The sequence below is a fragment of the Diadema antillarum genome, unplaced genomic scaffold (genome assembly GCF_040938485.1).
Source record: "Diadema antillarum isolate AM-2024a unplaced genomic scaffold, OU_Dant_1.0 seq00000810_RagTag, whole genome shotgun sequence".
Taxonomy (NCBI): Eukaryota; Metazoa; Echinodermata; class Echinoidea; order Diadematoida; family Diadematidae; genus Diadema; species Diadema antillarum.
Window position 1 is genome coordinate 2,208,836 of NW_027271690.1, and position 19,873 is coordinate 2,228,708.

The 19,873-nt window shown below is 39.8% G+C and overlaps 1 protein-coding gene across 1 annotated transcript; it reads left to right on the forward strand.

Annotated features, from left to right (window-relative positions):
- Positions 1–9,336: 9,336 nt before the first annotated feature.
- Positions 9,337–13,827, forward strand: LOC139739687 (uncharacterized). The gene has a single exon (XM_071650297.1). It carries the CDS (start codon positions 9,337–9,339, stop codon positions 13,825–13,827), a length of 4,491 nt encoding a protein of 1,496 aa, XP_071506398.1.
- Positions 13,828–19,873: the final 6,046 nt, after the last annotated feature.

Sequence of the window (19,873 nt, forward strand, 5' to 3'; positions counted from 1 at the left end):
CACATACGGTAGATGCTAATAAGCAAGTAGGCTGAGAAAGTTGGCATTTGTTTTCATTTCAAAATGTAATAAGGACCCTAAGATCATGCTTAAACAGCACATTGACATGATTTATCGAATTTTGTTATAGTAACATAGGTTTAACGAAACAAGTTGTAACTTTACATCGTTGTTATGACATTGGCCATTTCTCAGTAATGACAAAACGTATAAACATTTTTTTTTTCTAATATTTAGCCCAATTCCTCTGTTTCAGCATTATCTATGGAAAAAAAAAAAGTCATACAAATGATTACTTAAATGAAATAGTTCGTATTTAACACTCTTTATTGCCAATGTACCTCTTTCTCCGTGCGTATTCAAACAACAGCTTTTCCAGATATCTTAATGCAATGGTACTGCAAACTCTGTAGTGTTTCGATTTATTCTTCCGCCGGTATTTCTTGTTACACGCATATTTGACACCGTTGAGCGGGTAGTACAACCTGTGTGGAAAAGTGTGACGTTGACAAAGGAAGCTGGTCATGCAACGTTTCGGCCTTGAAAATCAGGTTTTGGTTAAACGCACGGAATGGAACCTTGGCAGAGTCTCACACTCTAACATGTTCCCCGACACAAGCAAGAGGTCAAATATTTAAAACATCTTGATTGGTACCTTATTTACTAATGTAAGGAGGAGTCCTATGAAACAAATGTTACATATTAGAAGAAATATGAAAGTGTATAGTAACTATGACACAGATTTTACCGGTCATATTCATACTTTTGTCATTTAAGTTCCTATTTCGAGCATTCAATATCATGTATTCCACGCTCGTTGCACTGAATCGGCAATAAAGTTCAAAATCCCCTTCATTCGAATTTACTATCCAAGCATTCAAATTTACAAGAAGAGCACACATTTCAGCAATGAGCATTCAAATTTATCGCAGGCTGGTGACGGAATCTCTCGTCGGTCATACAAGTTCGCGAATAGGCAACCGTCTTTCACATAACTGCATTCAATTTAAAAGAGGTCGTATATGTGTGACTTTTTCATTTACCTTTATATAAAATGGAATGTATGATAAAAATAATTCATTTATTTATTTATTCATTTATGTGTGCATTTATATATTCATTTACTTACTTACTTATTTATTTATTTATTATTTTGTATAAATTCACCTGGTTGATTTTAGAAGTTTAAACTCGGGATTAACGAGGAGGAATATACAGGCAGAGTAGACACTGTATGTGCCTACAGACGAGCATAACAGGGAAAGTTAATTGACACCTTCCGAAAAAAAGCAAATAATTTCCACCACATTTAAACTGAAACATAAACATTGAATACATCGTTTGTTGTTTATTGCTGTCTTAGTGGTTTGCGTTTGCAGGACTGCGTGGTTATCGTGTGTCAGTTTGTCTTTAAATTGATTACAAATTGTCCCACATCGACAAGAAAATGAACAACACGGCATTGATCTGTAGTAAAGAAGTTGTTAATGAAGTCATGGGAGTACATACTTCAGCAAGATTCAAACCTATGACCTCCTGATCTTAGCGAGAGCCGTCATGAATACACTTGACCACTAGTGCATTTAATGCTTTACTTGAAAATTGTGTCTCTAATTGTGTCGTTGTCTAGCACAATCTGCTACCATATGGATCACTTTCACAAATATTATGGACTAACCTGATAACACCATGAATATTAATCTCTTTTTAGAGATAAAACAGATTCCCTACTGATCCCTGAGGTCACTCCAAAATGAGTGAAAATGAACATTTTCACTCGAAATTCACTCCAATTTCACTCTCAATTCACTCTTTTTTGTATTCACTCTTTTAAGAGTGAATATTTCAATCAATTTTTTTTAAGACAGTAGAAAACCATGTATAGCAAAAAGGATCACGTCATCAACTGATTACAAAAAAAGGGAAAACAATCGTCACAAAAATACATATCTTTCTTCCCTTTTAAAAGAAATTAGTTATTGTACAAACGATATATAAATAGACTCAATAGACTTTTTTCGATTACGGAAACAAAGCAAATAAGATCTCGTATTAGCAAAATACATGGTTTTCCAATTCCGGATGGAGCCGATGCTAATATGAATTTATGAAGATATTCCGTCCAGATGTTTTAACAGCAACAAATAATACTTGATTTACAAGTTGCCCCAAAAAGCGATGAACTGATCTGTTGTTTAGTATGTGTTATAATAGTCATGATAAAAGAAACAATGGGCGTCCGCGAAATCGAACAGGATTCAAACCTACGACCTCCTGATCTTCCGACCGTTGTCATGAATCCACTAGACCACTTGAGCATTTCGTGATTTATTTGACAATTGTGTCTCTATTGCAAATTATCGAAAAAAAAAAAGAAAGCAAACGCTGTTTTATTGTAGGTATTTTCAATTACGATTTCTTTTCTCATTAACTGTTAAAATTCTACACATCTCGCCACTGGTGATTATCTTGAGCATAATGTGTGTTGTTTCGATATTTTGATTACTAATAAGCCAACTCGTTTGACAAAACCTTCCTACACATGTGTTACGGATAAACCTGTAACACCCAGAATATTTTATCAGAGATAAATCTGATCAACTACAGATCTTTCGTATATAAGTAATTTACATTGTGCCCAACATAAGCATAGTCCAAAAATACACTAGTGACGGGCTTAAAAAAAAAAAAAAACACCCCAAGTTTACTGATGATTTTTTTTCTTCGAATTTGAGTCCCTGTGTGAACCACATACTGCACCGCGGAATGAGGCAATTAGGGTAAAGAAATACACTCCAAGGAAGCTATGAATAACGAAAGTGATCCTTTTATCAATTGCCAATTAAAAAAAGAAAAAAAAGGAGAAATACATCGTAAACAAATCACTTTCCCTTCCAAAAGAACTTAAAAAATACACTAAATAGACTTATACGATTACGGAAATTAGAGTATTATACACGTTTCCTAGAACAAAACAGAAGTGGTATTTGTAAAGCTTGGAAAGTTCTGAGTGACATGTTTGGTAGACAAGACAATATTTGTCGAGATTTCTCAGTGTATATTCAAGGGTCATACATAAGTATAAGATGATAAATTGGTTGCCAATGCATTTGATTATTATTCTCCATCAATAAGTTCTATTTTCCAAACATGTAAAGATCCTCAAGTCATTTTTTTTTTCAGACTATACTGGGTAGTCAAGTTGGGAAATGAGTATTCATTGTTTCCATTGATGACAAAAAAAAAAATCATCAAGGCTGTTCAAATTTGAAAAAAAAAATAACTTCCTGTTGGACATGTGTGCATTCACTAGGAGAGGCAATTGTTAAGCCTCCTTTCATTACATTTTATTTCGTGGTATTGTGTGCATTTAAGATAGCCAATTAAGTAATGTCAATTCATAAGAAAGGCGACAGACATACATTACAAAGTTATCGTCCTATATCTCCTGTAGGTAAGTATCTCTGTAGGTATAATGTATAAGCTTAGCTCAGCATTGCTGTTGCATTCTCTTATGTTACATAATGCCTTTATCTTGCCTCACCTTGATTATTGCAATTTTGCATTGTTTGAAACCAGTTTACGTAATATGCGCCATTTATGTGCTTAACAGACAGAGGCAGTTACAATACCGCCAATACCTATATATATGTGACCGTGCACCTCAGAACGAACATAAAGTCGCACACACTGATTTTGCGTGAGGACTGAAAATAAGTGAAGTGGGTCAACCTAGCCGAACTTGACTTTTTCATATTTTCTGAAAGAGCGGGTCTTCTTTTATATTATGCTAAAATTTGGTATCATAAAACGGGCAGAAAGGTGTGTTGTTTAGCAGTTTATCTCGAACATTTTTGGTAGAACAGTGTGATTAGGTGTGTCTTTAGAATCCCTTTTTCATTTCTGAAAAACCTTGTCCACACTCTTCACTTTCAACTCTAATAACTTTTGAAAAGATAGAGCTACTGCTTTGCAAGTTGGCATTGATTATTTACAGAACGTGTTAATTAAGCATGCTTAATTTCAGTTTAATCTGATAATCCCTTCATTGTTGTTACTCTGGTGGTTTACTTCCTGTTTTTTGTCCCATTCATCGCACAGCCAGCACAGTTTGGTAAAGAATAATGGTTGAATAGACATTGTACTTTAGAGCCTCTTTTCTCAGTTCACACTTTTCCCGAGTTTGTGCTTTCTTTCCAATATCTAGATAGGTTAGGAGAGTCCATTTGATTTGGGTTATTCATCATTTCAAAGCTTAAAGTCTGCTTTCTCAGAATATGATCTTAACTAAAAATTCATATCTTGCGACTTTTTGTTTGTTTTGAGGTGCAGGGTCAGATATATATATATATATATATATATATATATATACATTATAGTACCATTAAATACTCCCATACTGTTTGACACTTGTAATTTTACCTTATAATTCTGATGGTAGTTGTTAATTTCATATTGCATTACAAAGGAACTCGAAATAAGGATATTGTGTTGTCACTTTATCGCCTGAATCTAGAAAAAAAAGGAGCAAAAAATCTATTTTTGGATGTCTGAAGTTCTGGAATAATTTAGACTCAGTTTTCAAGAAGGTATCCACTAAAATTACTTTTAAGTATAGGTTTTAAATAAATCAACCTCCAAATCTGTATTTGTATATTTTAATGTACTCAACCCTACGAAACGATCACATTTGTCTCAGCCTTTCGTTTTAATGGTGAATTCCCCTTCCCCGTCCATTTTACAGGTTATACATTCTTCTGCTTTTGTGGATAATGATGAATAAAGTGAATTGAATTGAAATGCATTGAAGTAAAAAGCAAAGAATAGTACAAACTTCATGTGCAAGGCTATTTATGTTCCTTCAAGAGCAAGGGTAAATCCCCAAACTTTAGAGCGATTTTTTTTTTTACTTAAATGTGTTAAATATTCCCCGCACCAACCAAATATACACCATTTGACCACAAATGTGACCGTGAGTCACTGACAAAACCAACCAAAAGTTGCACGTATTGATTGTGTGTGAGGACTAAAAATAGGTGAAATGGGTCAACCAAGCCAATCTTGACTTTTTTTTTCTGAAATAACAGGTCTTTTTTTTTTACATTATACTAAAGTTCACTGTGAACCTTGTGTAAAACGTATAACAGTGTCAATAAGTTAATATAGCACATAATTGTACCAACAAATACTTGATCAGCATTATTTTCCATCTTTTTTAGCTAGACTTACCCTTCTAGAGTGTGATGCGCCTTGAACAAGGCTAATACCAATAAAGAGGTCCGCAGCAAGTTATCGCTCTCAGATCAAGACATGGCTTCCCAATCGTGGTCTTTTGCAACATTGTTGTGATGGTTTGGGTGCGATGTGCCAGGAATGGAGCGGAACATTTTGATTGTCATGATGTGGTGATTGGGTTGAGTCGTGACAAATTGGGACCTTGTCCGGGAAAATGAACAGACAAGCCGTTTTCTTTCGCATGTTCCATGCGGATTGTGGTGAGGATTCTCACGTCTGGTTGTACACGTGTGCTGTAAGTACGTAGTGTATAGCGTCGATGGTGTATAGGCTCATGTCGTATCGGGCCTATGTACTTGCTTGCATGTAGGTTCTGTTAGGCCTCATGCGTTTTGGTGAGGATTCTCACGTTTGGTTGTGCACGTTGTGTATAACACCCTAACAAAAAAGTCCTGTGGTACTCCCTGTGGTACTTGTCGGTACCACACAATGTACCACACACTTGTAATGTTACCACAGGAACTGTGTGGTACTGTACCACAGGCTTGTAGGGTACTCCCTGTAGTACTTGTCAGTACCACACAATGTACCACATAAATAAATGTTACCACAGGAACTGTGTGGTACTGTTTTACAGGCTCATGTGGTACTCCCTGTGGTACTGGTTGGTACCACACAATGTACCACACACATATATATGTTAACACAGGAACTGTGTGGTACTGTGTCACAGGCTCTTGTGGTACTCTGGGGTGTACCACAGGGCAGTACCACAGGACTTTACCACAGGAAAGTACCACAGGACAGTACCACAAGACAGTATACACACAAATTGTCCTGTGGTATTTTGGGACGTATACCACACGACAGTACCACAGGACAGTACCACATGAATTGTCCTGTGGTATTTTGGGACGTACCACAGGAGAATACAACAGGAAAGTACCACAGGATAGTACCACAGGACAGTACCACACGACTTGTTCTGTGGTATTTTGGGACGTACCACAGGACAGTACCACAGGGCAGTACCACAGCACAGTACCACAGGAAAGTACCACAGGATAGTACCACAGGACAGTACCACAGGAATTGTCCTGTGGTACTGTATTTTGGGACGTACCACAGGGCAGTACCACAGGACAGTACCACAGGAAAGTACCACAGGATAGTACCACAGGACAGTACCACACGACTTGTCCTGTGGTATTTTGGGACATACCACAGGGTAGTACCACAGGACAGTACCACAGGAAAGTACCACAGGATAGTACCACAGGACAGTACCACACAACTTGTCCTGTGGTATTTTAGGACGTACCACAGGACAGTACCACAGGAATTGTTGTGTGGTATTTTGGGACATACCACAGGACAGTACCACAGGATAGTACCACAGGACAGTACCTCACGACTTGTCCTGTGGTATTTTGGGACGTACCACAGGACAGTACCACAGGGCAGTACCACAGGACAATACCACAGGGCAGTACCACAGGACAGTACCACAGGAAAGTACCACAGGATAGTACCACAGGACAGTACCACACGACTTGTCCTGTGGTATTTTGGGACGTACCACAGGGCAGCACCACAGGACAGTACCACAGGATAGTACCACAGGACAGTACCACACTTGTCCTGTGGTATTTTGGGACATACCACAGGGCAGTACCACAGGACAGTACCACAGGATAGTACCACAGGACAGTACCACAGGAATTGTCCTGTGGTATTTTGGGACGTTCCACAGGACAGTACTACAGGGCAATACCACAGGAAAGTACCACAGGACAGTACCACACGACTTGTCCTGTGGTATTTTGGGACGTACCACAGGACAGTACCACAGGGCAGTACCACAGGACAGTACCATAGGAAAGTACCACAGGATAGTACCACAGGACAGTACCACACGACTTGTCCTGTGGTATTTTGGGACGTACCACAGGACAGTACCACACGAATTGTCCTGTGGAATTTTGGGGCGTACCACAGGACAGTACGACAGGAATTCCTGTGGTAATTTTCGATGTATACCACAGGAGAGTACTACAGGAACTGTCCAAAATCCCACAGGAAGATCATAATATGGTGCTATTCCACACAGAAGTACCACACAGCAAATTAAATGCGTAAGTACCACAGAAAAATGCTACAGGATATTCTTTTTTTTTTCTTAACATTTTATACCAGAGGACTATCACATCAGGAGAATATCAAACAGCAGTACCACACAGGAGTACCACACAGGAAAATTGTAAGGCAGAATCAACTGAAATTTATAACAAAAATATAAACAAAAAAGCACATATTAATATTTCTCAATTAATTGATAGATGAGTTATGCTGTGAATTATAGCAATTGATTTGCCATTACTTGTCCTGTCCTATACTCCTACAGTATTACCTATTTAGTGAAAGTGCTGATGTAAAGCATGAGAAATTTCATAAGGACTTCTGTGGTACTCCTGTGGTACTCCTGTGGTACTCCTGTGGTACAAATTTTTACATAGCTCATGAATATTCATAAAAAGCACTCTAGATTTTAGAAAATACATATATGATTTAAAAAGTCAAAGTATTAATGATGGGACTTACTTTGAACTTTATGAAAGATTGTCTAATTATGTTATGTTATTCCCAATATCATAGATATTGTTATGAAAGTGTAATTTCATATCTTGATAATAAAGTATAATCGAGTTAGTAACCATGTCTTAATGCTTTACGGATAGACGGCCATATATATATGTACTGATACGGTCGATGGCTACCTAGGAATAGAATATGACTATATAGATCTATTATAGGACTAGAATGGCACTTAGCCATTAGACTCTCGTTTGACGTTATATGTAAGGAGTAGGACAGGTTATTAAGTAGGGCCATGTTTGTCCTGAAATCCATCACTCACCCATCAGGAATATTCCTTGATATGTGGCTAAAATTCTCCCAGATTTTTTTTTTCGATCTATCCTGTGTGGTACTCTCCTGTGGTACCATGGAAATGCTGTGTGGTACTGCCCTGTGGTAATGCTGTGTGGTAATGATCGACCTGTGGTACTGTCCCAAAATACCACAGGACAGTTCCTGTGGTACTGTTCTGTGGTACTAGTCCTGTGGTACTGCCCTGTGGTACGTCCCAAAATACCACAGGAATTCCTGTGGTACTGTCCTGTGGTACTGCTCTGTGGTACCGGTCCTGTGGTACTTTCCTGTGGTACTGCCCTGTGGTACGTCCCAAAATACCACAGGAATTCCTGTGGTACTGTCCTGTGGTATGTCCCAAAATACCACAGGACAATTCCTGTGGTACTGTCCTGTGGTACTTTCCTGTGGTACTGTCCTGTGGTACTGTCCTGTGGTACCGTCCTGTGGTAATTACCACAGGAGTACCACAGGACTTTTTCGTAAGGGTATGCTGCGTAGGCTTTGGCAGTCATTGACTGTGTTAGTAGTTGTATAGGCTACATTTTGTGTGAAGGCCTAGTGCAGATTTTGGTGAGGATTCTCACGTTTTGGACGTTTGTCGTTTTTGCATGAAGGTCTTGTGTAGACCGATTTGGGTGAGGATTCTCACGTTCAGTTGTGTGCGTATAGTGCATAGCGTGGGTATTGCGCATTGGGCTCACACGTGTTTTGTAGTCGCAGACGGTCGGTCTAGCGCGTCGTGTGTAGGGCTAGTGCGGTTTGTGAGTGTGCGTATGCTGGATGTGTATGTTTGGGGGCTTGCGTACACATTGGCTACGGGTCACGCCGAATTTTCTGGAAGATTAGCCTCGGTTAAAGGCTTTGATATATTTTCCTTGGTTTGCACAATCGTGCTATGTGGTCGTTTGTAGTGAGTGTGTATACTCATTCTATGTCCTTAGATCACATATTAATGTGATGCCGTGGTGTTCTGATTGTATGCCTGATTCGAACGCTTAGGGATTTTGATGTTTTCTGCTTATCGTAGAAAATTTTTGCCTGTTCTGCGCGTGTGACTGGGTTCATGCGTACATGTGTACTCATATGCAGTGCATTTCTTTTGTTAAGGCTTTGTAGTTTTGTGAGGATTTGTGACTTCTTGCAAGTTTTGATTTTGATATTCCCACAATGGCTGATGTCGTGCAGAGCTTTGTTGATGAACCCACTCAGGAAGGTTTTAATAACCTGAGGAAGGCAGAACTGGTGGAAGTTGCTCGAATTTTAGAAATCCCGATCAAAACATCGGATCGAAAAGCAGAGATCAAGGACACAATTTCGGAGTTTTTTACCAATACTGGTATTTGGCCTGCCTCTTTGTCAGAGGATGAAGCAGGGACAGATGATGGTGAAATTATCACACCTTTGGTAACCCCTGCAGAAAGTGAATTGAAGAAAATTGAGATCCAGCTTCGGATGAAGCAGCTGGAAGTCGAGGCAAAGAAAATAGAACTCGAAATCAAGTCAATCGATGCAAAATCGAATGAACCTTCTTCCGGCAGTTCAGCTAAGTCATCAAAATTTGATGCATTAAGGCAATCTCAATTGGTGCCGAAATTTCGTGAAGATCGGGTAGAAGAGTTTTTCCAGCACTTTGAAAAAGTGGCTGTGAGTTTAGAATGGCCCAAGGAAGTGTGGCCGACATTGATACAGAGCTCGCTGGTAGGGAAGGCCCAAGAGGTCTATGCGTCTCTCACTATCCAAGAGTGTTCGGATTATGAGAATTTGAAGAGTTCCGTGTTAAGGGCGTACGAGTTGGTGCCAGAAGCCCACAGGCAACTGTTTCGGAATTATAGGAGAAGGGATGATCAGACATTTGTTGATTTTGTGCAACACAAGCAGACCCATTTTGAACACTGGTTAAGGTCGTCTGGTGTTGATGATTTCCACAAACTGAAAGAGTTGGTATTGTTAGAGGAGGTGAAGAGGTGTGTTCAGCCAGATCAGCGGCAGTACCTGGAGGAAAGGGAAGTAAATGGTGCCAGGAGAGCTGCTGTCCTCCTTGATGAGTATGTGCTTACCCACAAGGGTACTTTCAAACTTTCTTCAAGCAAGAAAGGAGGCCAGGGTGTGCCAAGAAGAGGAGCTGTTGCTCCAAGCATTCCCAAGCCCAATCTTGATCAAAAGCCAAACAAGGCTTGCTTCTATTGCAAGAAGGATGGACATGTGATGTCAGCTTGCTGGAAGTTGAAGAAGAAGCGAGAAAAAGAGGGGATTAGCAACCCCAAAGCATTGCCAGATGCTTTTGCTATCACTCGCACAGAACATCTGCCATCGTTTGAACGGGTGGCAAAGAATTACAAACCTTTCATATCTTCAGGGTATGTTAGTTTGACGCCTGATAGTGAGCAGGTTCAGGTTCACATTTTGAGAGATACAGGAGCATCACAGAGTCTCCTGTGTGCAAATACATTGCCATTTTCGGTTGAATCTTCTGTGAATTCAGAAGTGTTTGTGAGGGGAGTTGAAGGTGGGAGTGTCCGAGTGCCTCTTCATAATATCGAATTGAAGAGCGATCTTGTCAGTGGCTCAGTTGTAGTAGGTATTTTGCCTACATTGCCAGTCGAAGGTGTCACCTTATTGCTCGGCAATGATATCGCTGGAGAGAAGGTTTTGCCTCACTTTCTCCCAAGTAAGACACCCGTGGTTGACGAAGCCACAGAGAAATTGGTTCAGGATATGCCTGACGTGTTTCCCTCATGTGCTGTTACCAGGTCAATGGCTCGTGAACTGGAGAAAGAGGAGCAAGAGGATATCTTGGCTGATACTTTCTTCTCTAGACTTGAAGAGTCTAGCAGCAGTGATGATGCACATATGGACCATGGTCAAATGTCAGAGATTTCTCGTCAGAGTCTGGTTGAATTGCAGGGCAAAGACCCTGAAATAGTGCGTCTTGCACAGTCACTTGTACCTGAGGATGAGGAAGTGAATGAAACAGTGAAGTTTTACAAGAGGGATGGTATCTTGATGAGGAGGTGGCGCCCTCCTGATGCCACAAGTGATGAGGATTTTCGAGATGTTCATCAAGTAGTGGTACCAAAGATGTACCGGAAGGAGATTATATCTCTTGCCCATGAAGCACCATTGGCAGGTCATTTGGGAATCAACAAAACCCAAGAGAAGGTGCTTCGATATTTCTTCTGGCAAGGTTTGCGACATGACGTCGCAGAGTTTTGTCGGTCTTGCCATGTGTGTCAGGTAGTTGGCAAGCCAAACCAGAAGATTCCCCCTGCCCCTTTAAGGCCAATTCCAGCCTTCGAAGAACCGTTTAGTCGGGTCATTGTGGATTGTGTCGGTCCTCTTCCAAGGACAAAGTCGGGTAATCAGTATTTGCTGACGATGATGTGTGCATCTACCCGCTTCCCCGAGGCAATTCCATTACGGACGATTACTGCCAAGAATGTCAGTAAAGCTCTTGTGAAGTTCTTCACAATGGTAGGACTACCAAAGTGTGTGCAGTCAGACCAAGGGTCTAATTTCACATCCAAAATCTTCCAACAGGTGATGAGTGAGTTAGGTGTAGAATGTAAGAACTCAAGTGCTTACCATCCACAGAGCCAGGGAGCTCTTGAACGCTTTCACCAAACCTTGAAGAATATGATGCGTGTGTACTGCAGTGAGCACGAGAAAGAGTGGGATGAGGGTATTCCTCTCCTCTTGTTTGCAGTTCGAGAATCGGTCCAGGAATCTCTTGGATTCAGTCCTTTCGAGCTGGTCTTTGGGCACTCAGTTCGTGGTCCCTTGAAGATCTTGCAAGAAAAGATCTTGGTTGAGCCGGAGTCCAACCTATTGGACTATGTGTGTCAGTTCAAGGATAGACTTTCTTGTACTCGTGAACTAGCTGCAGGTCATCTGAAGGCAGCTCAGTCTAACATGAAGAGACTGTTTGATCGGAAGGTGAAAGAAAGGCATTTCGAGCCTGGTTCTAAGGTTCTTGTGTTGCTCCCTCTTCAAGGAGATGCCTTGAAGGCTAGATATGCAGGGCCGTATGTGGTTGAGAAAAGAGTGAGTGATGTCAATTACATCATCCTGACACCTGATAGGAGGAAGAGGAGAAGACTCTGTCATGTCAACATGCTAAAGGAGTATGTTGAAAATGTAGAAGAGGCTAAAGAAAAGCCTGTTGCCACAGTCGGAATCGGTTGTGAAGTGGATGGTGAAGACAGTGAGAGTGATGATGTGGAAATTCCGCAGTTGATGTTGAAGAATTCTGAGGTGTTAGCAAATCTATCTGACACATTATCTCATCTTCAAGGAGTAGAGAGAGCTCAGGTGATGGATGTAGTCCATGAGTATGAACACCTCTTCAGTGATGTACCAGGTCGTACTAGTGTGGTGGTGCATGATGTTGATGTGGGGGACTCTTCCCCTGTCAAGCAACACCCATATCGTGTGAATCCATTGAAAATGGATGTTCTGAGGAAGGAAGTTCAATATATGCTTGAACATGACCTTATTGAGCCCAGTAAGAGTGGATGGAGTTCTCCCTGTGTGTTGGTTCCAAAGCAGGATGGTTCTTTGCGTTTCTGTACGGATTACAGGTTGCTCAATTCGAAAACAAAGTCAGACTCGTACCCTTTGCCCCGCATCGATGATTGTATTGATCGCGTAGGGAATGCCAAATACGTCAGTAAGTTTGACCTTTTGAAGGGGTACTGGCAGGTTCCCCTCAGTGAAAGAGCGAAAGAACTGTCTGCATTCGTGACTCCTGACGGATTCTTCCAATACAAAGTGATGCCGTTCGGGATGAAGAACGCGCCCGCTACATTCCAGAGACTCATCAACACCGTCACGTCTGGCTTGGTGGGATGCGAGGCGTATCTCGACGACATCATAGTGTACAGCCATACATGGGAGGACCACCTTCTGAGAGTCAGAGCACTGTTTGACCGCTTGACCAGTGCCAACCTTACGGTGAACTTGAGGAAATGTGAGTTCGCCCGAGCAAAAGTCGTGTTCCTGGGTCATATTGTGGGACATGGTTCCGTCAAGCCTGTTGAAGCAAAGGTGGAGACGATCCTGAACTTTCCCCGCCCACAGAGTAGGCGAGAGCTGAGACGATTTCTTGGCATGACTGGCTATTATCGCAAGTTCTGCCATAATTTCGCTGATGCTCCAACACCGCTCACCAACATGTTGCGGAAAGACTCGCAGTTCGACTGGTCAGATGACTGTCAAGTTGCTTTCAACCGGCTGAAGGCAATGCTAGCGAGTTCTCCGGTTCTTGCAGCGCCGAACTTCGACAAGCAGTTCATTCTTATGGTGGACGCGAGTGACACAGGAGGAGGAGGAGCCCTGATGCAGAAGGACGACAATGGAGTTGACCATCCCGTCGCGTACATGTCCAGAAAATTCAACAAACATCAGCGACGGTACTCCACTGTCGAGAAGGAGACGTTAGCGCTCGTCATGGCTCTTCGTCATTTTGACGTGTACCTGAACACTACAAAGTATCCAGTGCTGGTGTACACAGACCACAATCCGCTTGTGTTCCTGTCGCGAATGAGGAACAAAAATGGACGCCTAACCAGATGGGCGCTAGTGCTACAGGAGTACAACCTCGTGATACAGCACGTACGCGGAAAAGACAATGTCATTGCAGACGCTTTGTCCCGTGGATAAGATAGAAGTACACGTATTTTCCACGGATGGGACAAAAGGACACAGATGTGCTTAATGTCCAGAGATAACAGACTGGTGATGACTTGGAAGCACGAACAATACCAGACAAAAGAAATGTGTTTCCATGTTATTGTAAGAGAAGGATATTTTTCATGTCAAAGAAAGAGTGTTCTTGTTTTGAAATGATGACACAAACATTGTGTACACTGTTTTAATTTGTATCCATAATTTGTTCTTGTCTGCATGGGAAAAGCAGCATGTTTTCCAAATTGTCATGATTTTTGCACCAAAACAGGGCAAAATCATTTCCAGTGATATAGCATGAGTTTTGCTATGTTTTATGCTTTATGTGCTGAAGAAAAGGGTTTTCAGTAATAATACAGCATATTTTGATACAGTGTATAATGTAGACATTGTATTAATCGGAACTGCAAATTAAGTTGCATTGCTGTTTGCAGAAAGCACACACAAACACACAAAAGATGTTGTTGCTTCTCTTCAAATGCTTAATTTGCAAGAGTTGAAATATTTGTGGTATCACAGAGTTGACTAATTATACACATTTTTCATAGCATAGATATTGATTGAGTGAAATTATGACACTATGAATGATATTCATAATGTTGTGAATGTGTAAGGTTCATGAGACCATACAGGTGTACAGACATAACCAGGTTATATTCATGTGATACCTTGTTTCAGAAACAGAGAGTATAGCAGGTGTTCATAATTGCATTGTTTTGCTGTACTCTAGTGTACTTACTGTACATGCATTTATTGTCTTGACGAACAAGGCTTTACAGTACTTGAACAGAAGTGCCAAGAAATTAGAAATGTAGAGATGTTTGTCAGACCAAACAGTTGAGCTGAACGCGTTGTTATGTCAGTTTTCATCAAAGGTCAGATTGCTACAAGCTCACCATGTAAAAATGGTTAATAAGTATAGTGAATGGAAGATTGCTTCTATTATTGGTGACATACACAATAATCACAACAAAAATGTGTAAAGTTCATTATCCAAACTGCATGATTGTCAGTGTATGCAGGTTAGTCAGTGATATGTGTAGTGGTCTTTTTTTCAAGCATATGCACATCAAGCTAAGATAGAAGTTTGATATGTCCATACTTATGGTATATTGGTTCATGATATAAGTACAGTGTATTTTGTTTTGAACCAGCAGCATTTCTTAGACTTCGACTAGGTGTTGAAATGTTTGGCCATTTGATACTCATAAGCATTTCAGGAAAGCTAAAGAGAATACATGTTTCATGATTTATGACCAAGCAGAAAAAAAAAAGAAGAAAAGAAAACAAGGAATGTTGTGGTTGTAAAGTTTTGCGCGTATACGCACATGCTTGTTCCGAGCAGGTAGTGGGTCTATATTTAGACAGTTAGCCTACGCTCAAGACAGGTTTTGATAAGGCTCATAAGTCTGAGCTTGTTTATGTGAAGAATCCACTTTAGTGTATGAACACACAATTGTGCATTTTTATGTATTGTGTTTCGGAACATGTTTGTAACGACTGTTTGCAGTTTGACTGGAAAGTTCTTCCATAACTTCCCGTCTTAAGGGGGGAGATGTGATGCGCCTTGAACAAGGCTAATACCAATAAAGAGGTCCGCAGCAAGTTATCGCTCTCAGATCAAGACATGGCTTCCCAATCGTGGTCTTTTGCAACATTGTTGTGATGGTTTGGGTGCGATGTGCCAGGAATGGAGCGGAACATTTTGATTGTCATGATGTGGTGATTGGGTTGAGTCGTGACAAGAGTATGAAGTAATAGACCACGTAGTGTAAACTGTAATTTTACGGGACGCACTTCGTATCTTTGGTTTCCCTGAACTTCAGAAAAGTTGCTGACGTGTTTTGGGGTATACTGCCAGGCGCCTCAGAGTGAAGAGACTGCCATTTCTGCGGCATTGGATGTAAACAGCATCTTCATTGTTAAATTCCCCCATTGCTTGTTTTACCACCATACTGAAGAAGAAGGTGAAGATCGTTGGGGCAAGAGCGCAGTACAATATTAATATCCCTATAAGTTGTCATTTCCTATTAGCGTCCAGGGTGCAAATGATGTTAAACTATAAAGAAAAAAAAAACACTCCTCTTGTTAATTAAACATTACCATCATGATTCTTAAGATTACTCCAGAAACGTTCTGCCCAGTGCAGTTCCACCGTTTCTTGCATTTCTCCCTTTCATATTATTGATAAAAAATGGAAGAAAATGATTAGAAGCGGTGCTTTCCAATATTTCATGCTATTATTTTTTTTTTCAATTATACGACTATCTAACAATCATTTGACGTATTAGGTTTGCCAATACCCGGTTGAAATCTCGTATAAAGGATGCTTGATGATATTATATTTTCTTGCTAAAGTTTTATCAAAGACGATGATATTTTCCTCTAGTCAATCTTGACCCTTTTCTGCAAAAAGTGTTTATGTCTCTTCATCGTATATGTGTGTGTTTGTGTATGTGTGTGTGTGTGTTTGTTTGGTTGTGTGACCATGTAGTTACGACATGTGAGTGTGTGACAAAGATAAGGGCAGACCCTTAAATACCTATTAAATGATGTCATATTTCAGGAAAATGCTTTGAGCGTTGTATGCCAAAACCATTGGTTCCTTCTTGTGTGTAGTCAGAAGTCATGTTCGGGGAATGTTGCTGGTGTATATCATATTCGAATCGAGCGATACATGGTGCACTTCTCAAATGACGGACTCACAAACAAACAATGAAACAAAGTGTGACATTGCAAAATGGGTTGTGGTTGGATCGTTGGATCTCTCGTGGTGATCATATAGGATTAATATCGGTGTCAATTTGTTGTGTTTCTCTAACAGATAATATATCCTTCATATCTCTCCTGCATTTTAAACACTTGAGGAACAACACGTATCCCATCTATCCCGATATTTTAGAAAAAAAAAAACAGCAGTTCGGTTTAGGTATTTGAATCATAATAAATGCCTAGTCAAAGGCGTTTTCTTCTTATTTTTCTTGCATTAAATCGGGTATCAGGCAACAATACGACAAGATGAGAACAGTGCATACATATCATATACAAATGATTTTGTACACAAACGTTGATTACTTGGAGTTGCATCTGGAGAGTCAGACTACACAAATTAAATCGAAGCAGAACTTATTTCCCGAATAAAGTTGCGGGTACAACGTAACTTGTAGGTACATCCAAACTACTGAAGGTTGGGTTTTGTTTTGCAGAAACAATTCCTACACTGGGCTAAGCATTGTACCAATCATTACAAAACCTCGTTCTGTCCGTTCTGTACTGAAGAATTAGATTAAAAAGGCTGTACAGTACTTGTTGAGGTGGAGATTCATGTTTTGAACATTCCTAAGTGAGATAATGAGAAACCTCCAATGAAATATGAAAGAGCCTGTAATTTTAAGAAGGATTCAATATTAATTTGATGGAAATTGGTTTTGAAATGGCTGATATATCTAAAAAAAAAAGTGATAATGATAAAAGGCGACAGGCCACAACTTTATTAGGAGCCTTTTGTTTCAGCTTTTTTTTTTTTGATATCCCAGCCATTTCAAAACCGATTTTCATCAAATAAACTTTAGATACACTTTAGAATTGCATGTTCTTTGACATCTCATAGAGTGATTTCTTAATATCTCGCAAAACGTTAAAAGCTAAATCCTCACCTCGACCAAAACTGTACACACCCTTTAACGTCCTCTTAATCATGGGACTTCTGTTTAGAGTCTAAGACTGCAAATCGGTTATTTACCAAGAGCAAAGTAATGAAGTCAGGCCAAACTCGAGAGAAACATTTTATTGGTCCCTGTTTGTGCTTTGAGTGCCAATTTGCACAGAACACTCCATAGCGTTACAAACACTGTCTGATGATTTTGGCACATGATGATGTGGCGTGACGATTATGTTCCATGACGATGTAAGTGAAGAAAGAATATACGCGTTTGTTTGCTTGTTTGTTTTCTTCTTCCTCTTCACTTGTGTTTTCCCGCGCATATAATTTTCCTTCCTTGTTAGAAATGATCGACGAGTGACATATTGTGTGTCCACTTTCAACTAATTCAAAAAGTGCACTCAATCAGGTTTGAATATTTTTTCCGATTGTCTTTTGAGGAAATGTAAACGCAGATGTAGATACAGGCCTACGGGGAAATGAAGTTACTGTAATCAATCCAGGCAAGGTATACTGCGGTGATTGCTTGTCTATTTACAGCAGATATCCTTAATGGTGCTGGTTGCTGTTGCTCTAGCTTTTTTTTTTCTCTCTCTCTCTATCTTCTTTTTTCCCTGCTTTTTTATGCTTAAAGGGATTGTACAGTATTGGTGGAGATGAGAATTGGGTTTTTAACTTTTTTTTTTTTTTTTGCGAGATACCAAGAAGACACTTATGATATAGTACAGAGCACACCATTTTAAGAGGAATTGAAAGTTTATATGAGGAAAATCGGGTTTGAAATGACTGAAATATCCAAAAACAAAGAAAAATAAAGCAATCGTTAGAAGGTGTGGGTCCCACACTTAATTTAAATTGCTCTTTCTTGGATATCTCGGCCATTTCAAAACCATTTTCCATCAAATAAACGTTAAATTCCTCGTAGAATATTGTTACATGCTCTTTCATATTTCATGAGAGGTTTCTCATTATCTCGCAAAAGAAAAATGTTAGAAACCTGAATTTAGGTTTCAACGAAAACTGCACGACCCCTCTAACTAGTGGGGAAATAAAGAAAAATCTGATACTTACGGGTCATTCTGTAAAGGTGCGAAAGTAACATGTAAAAAATAAGTGACCTTTAGACGTTAGATGACCACGAAGACACGTATGTGTACACGGCTAATTTGTTACAAATCCTAGGCAAGCAAATACGGTGTCTTTGAACACCCAGAATAAACAATGGGACCTTCCATTGCATAACCAAAAAGAAGAAGAAGGAAAAAGACAGTTCTCATTGGATAGTAGGCCTATAAAACATGCAGAGTAGTTCTTTGTACCCATACATGTACAATGTATGTGTGGAAGCTTTCATTTATCAGAAAGTTTTCAAACTGTCACTTCTACTATGACCAGCCAGAATTGAGTGTGTGTGTGTGTGTGTGTGTGTGTCTGCGCGTGTGTGTGTTGGAATGTATTGTTAAAGTGGGAATATGAGGTATACCGATGATGATATGTTATTGTCTTTTTCTGTTTTGATTTTGCTGTATCTGAGAGTTATTGTCATAATCGTTGTCGGGTTTTTTTTTTTTCTTCCTCTCTATTGCTTCTTCCATTTCCACATCATTTCCATATTATGATTAGAAAGTATTTTATTGTATAAGAAATAAAATGGCAATTTATTCGGCTGAGTTATTCAAGTGTGAATAAAACCTGAAACCTGAGGGCTGAAGGCACGGGCGGGGGGGGGGGGGTGCATGTTGGCGTTGTGTGGGTATGTGTGTGTGCATGTGTGTATGTTTTCATGCAAATGGCCTCGTTTTTTTTTCTCTCTCTCTCTTTTCTTTTCTTTCGAGAAGCAGTGAAATATGCCCCGTTTTGTGTTTTAAGCAAATTATCTATTATGTTTCCGTTGTTTGGCGGGCTTTTTGCGAGGATGTGTGATTAAAAAAAAAAGGCGGAATTCGTTTCCTTGGTTAAGAGTTACAATGTAAGTTTGACATTAGTTTGCACAATGTTGGTGCTACTGCATTTTTTTCTTATAATTTTATAGTGTAAGATTGACGTTATTTTGTACAATGTTTGTGTATAATGCAGTTTGTCTTTGTATGATGTTTTGTTTTGTTTCCTGTGAAAATTTCTGTTTTTGTGAAATGAAATTGAACGAAATTCGAATAAAGAATTATCAACAAAAAAGTGTTTAGTGTGAAGAGTACTGTGTGTGCAGGGTTATTAAAAGATGAAAAGGGGGGCCCTGTTTAGGACACACCTAATCAAACTATTCTACAAAAAAAAGGTGTTAGAGAAAAACCTGCAGAAATCACAATTTCCCGTTCATCTGGTGATCCCCAACCTTAGCATAATGTAGAGGAAGATTAACTC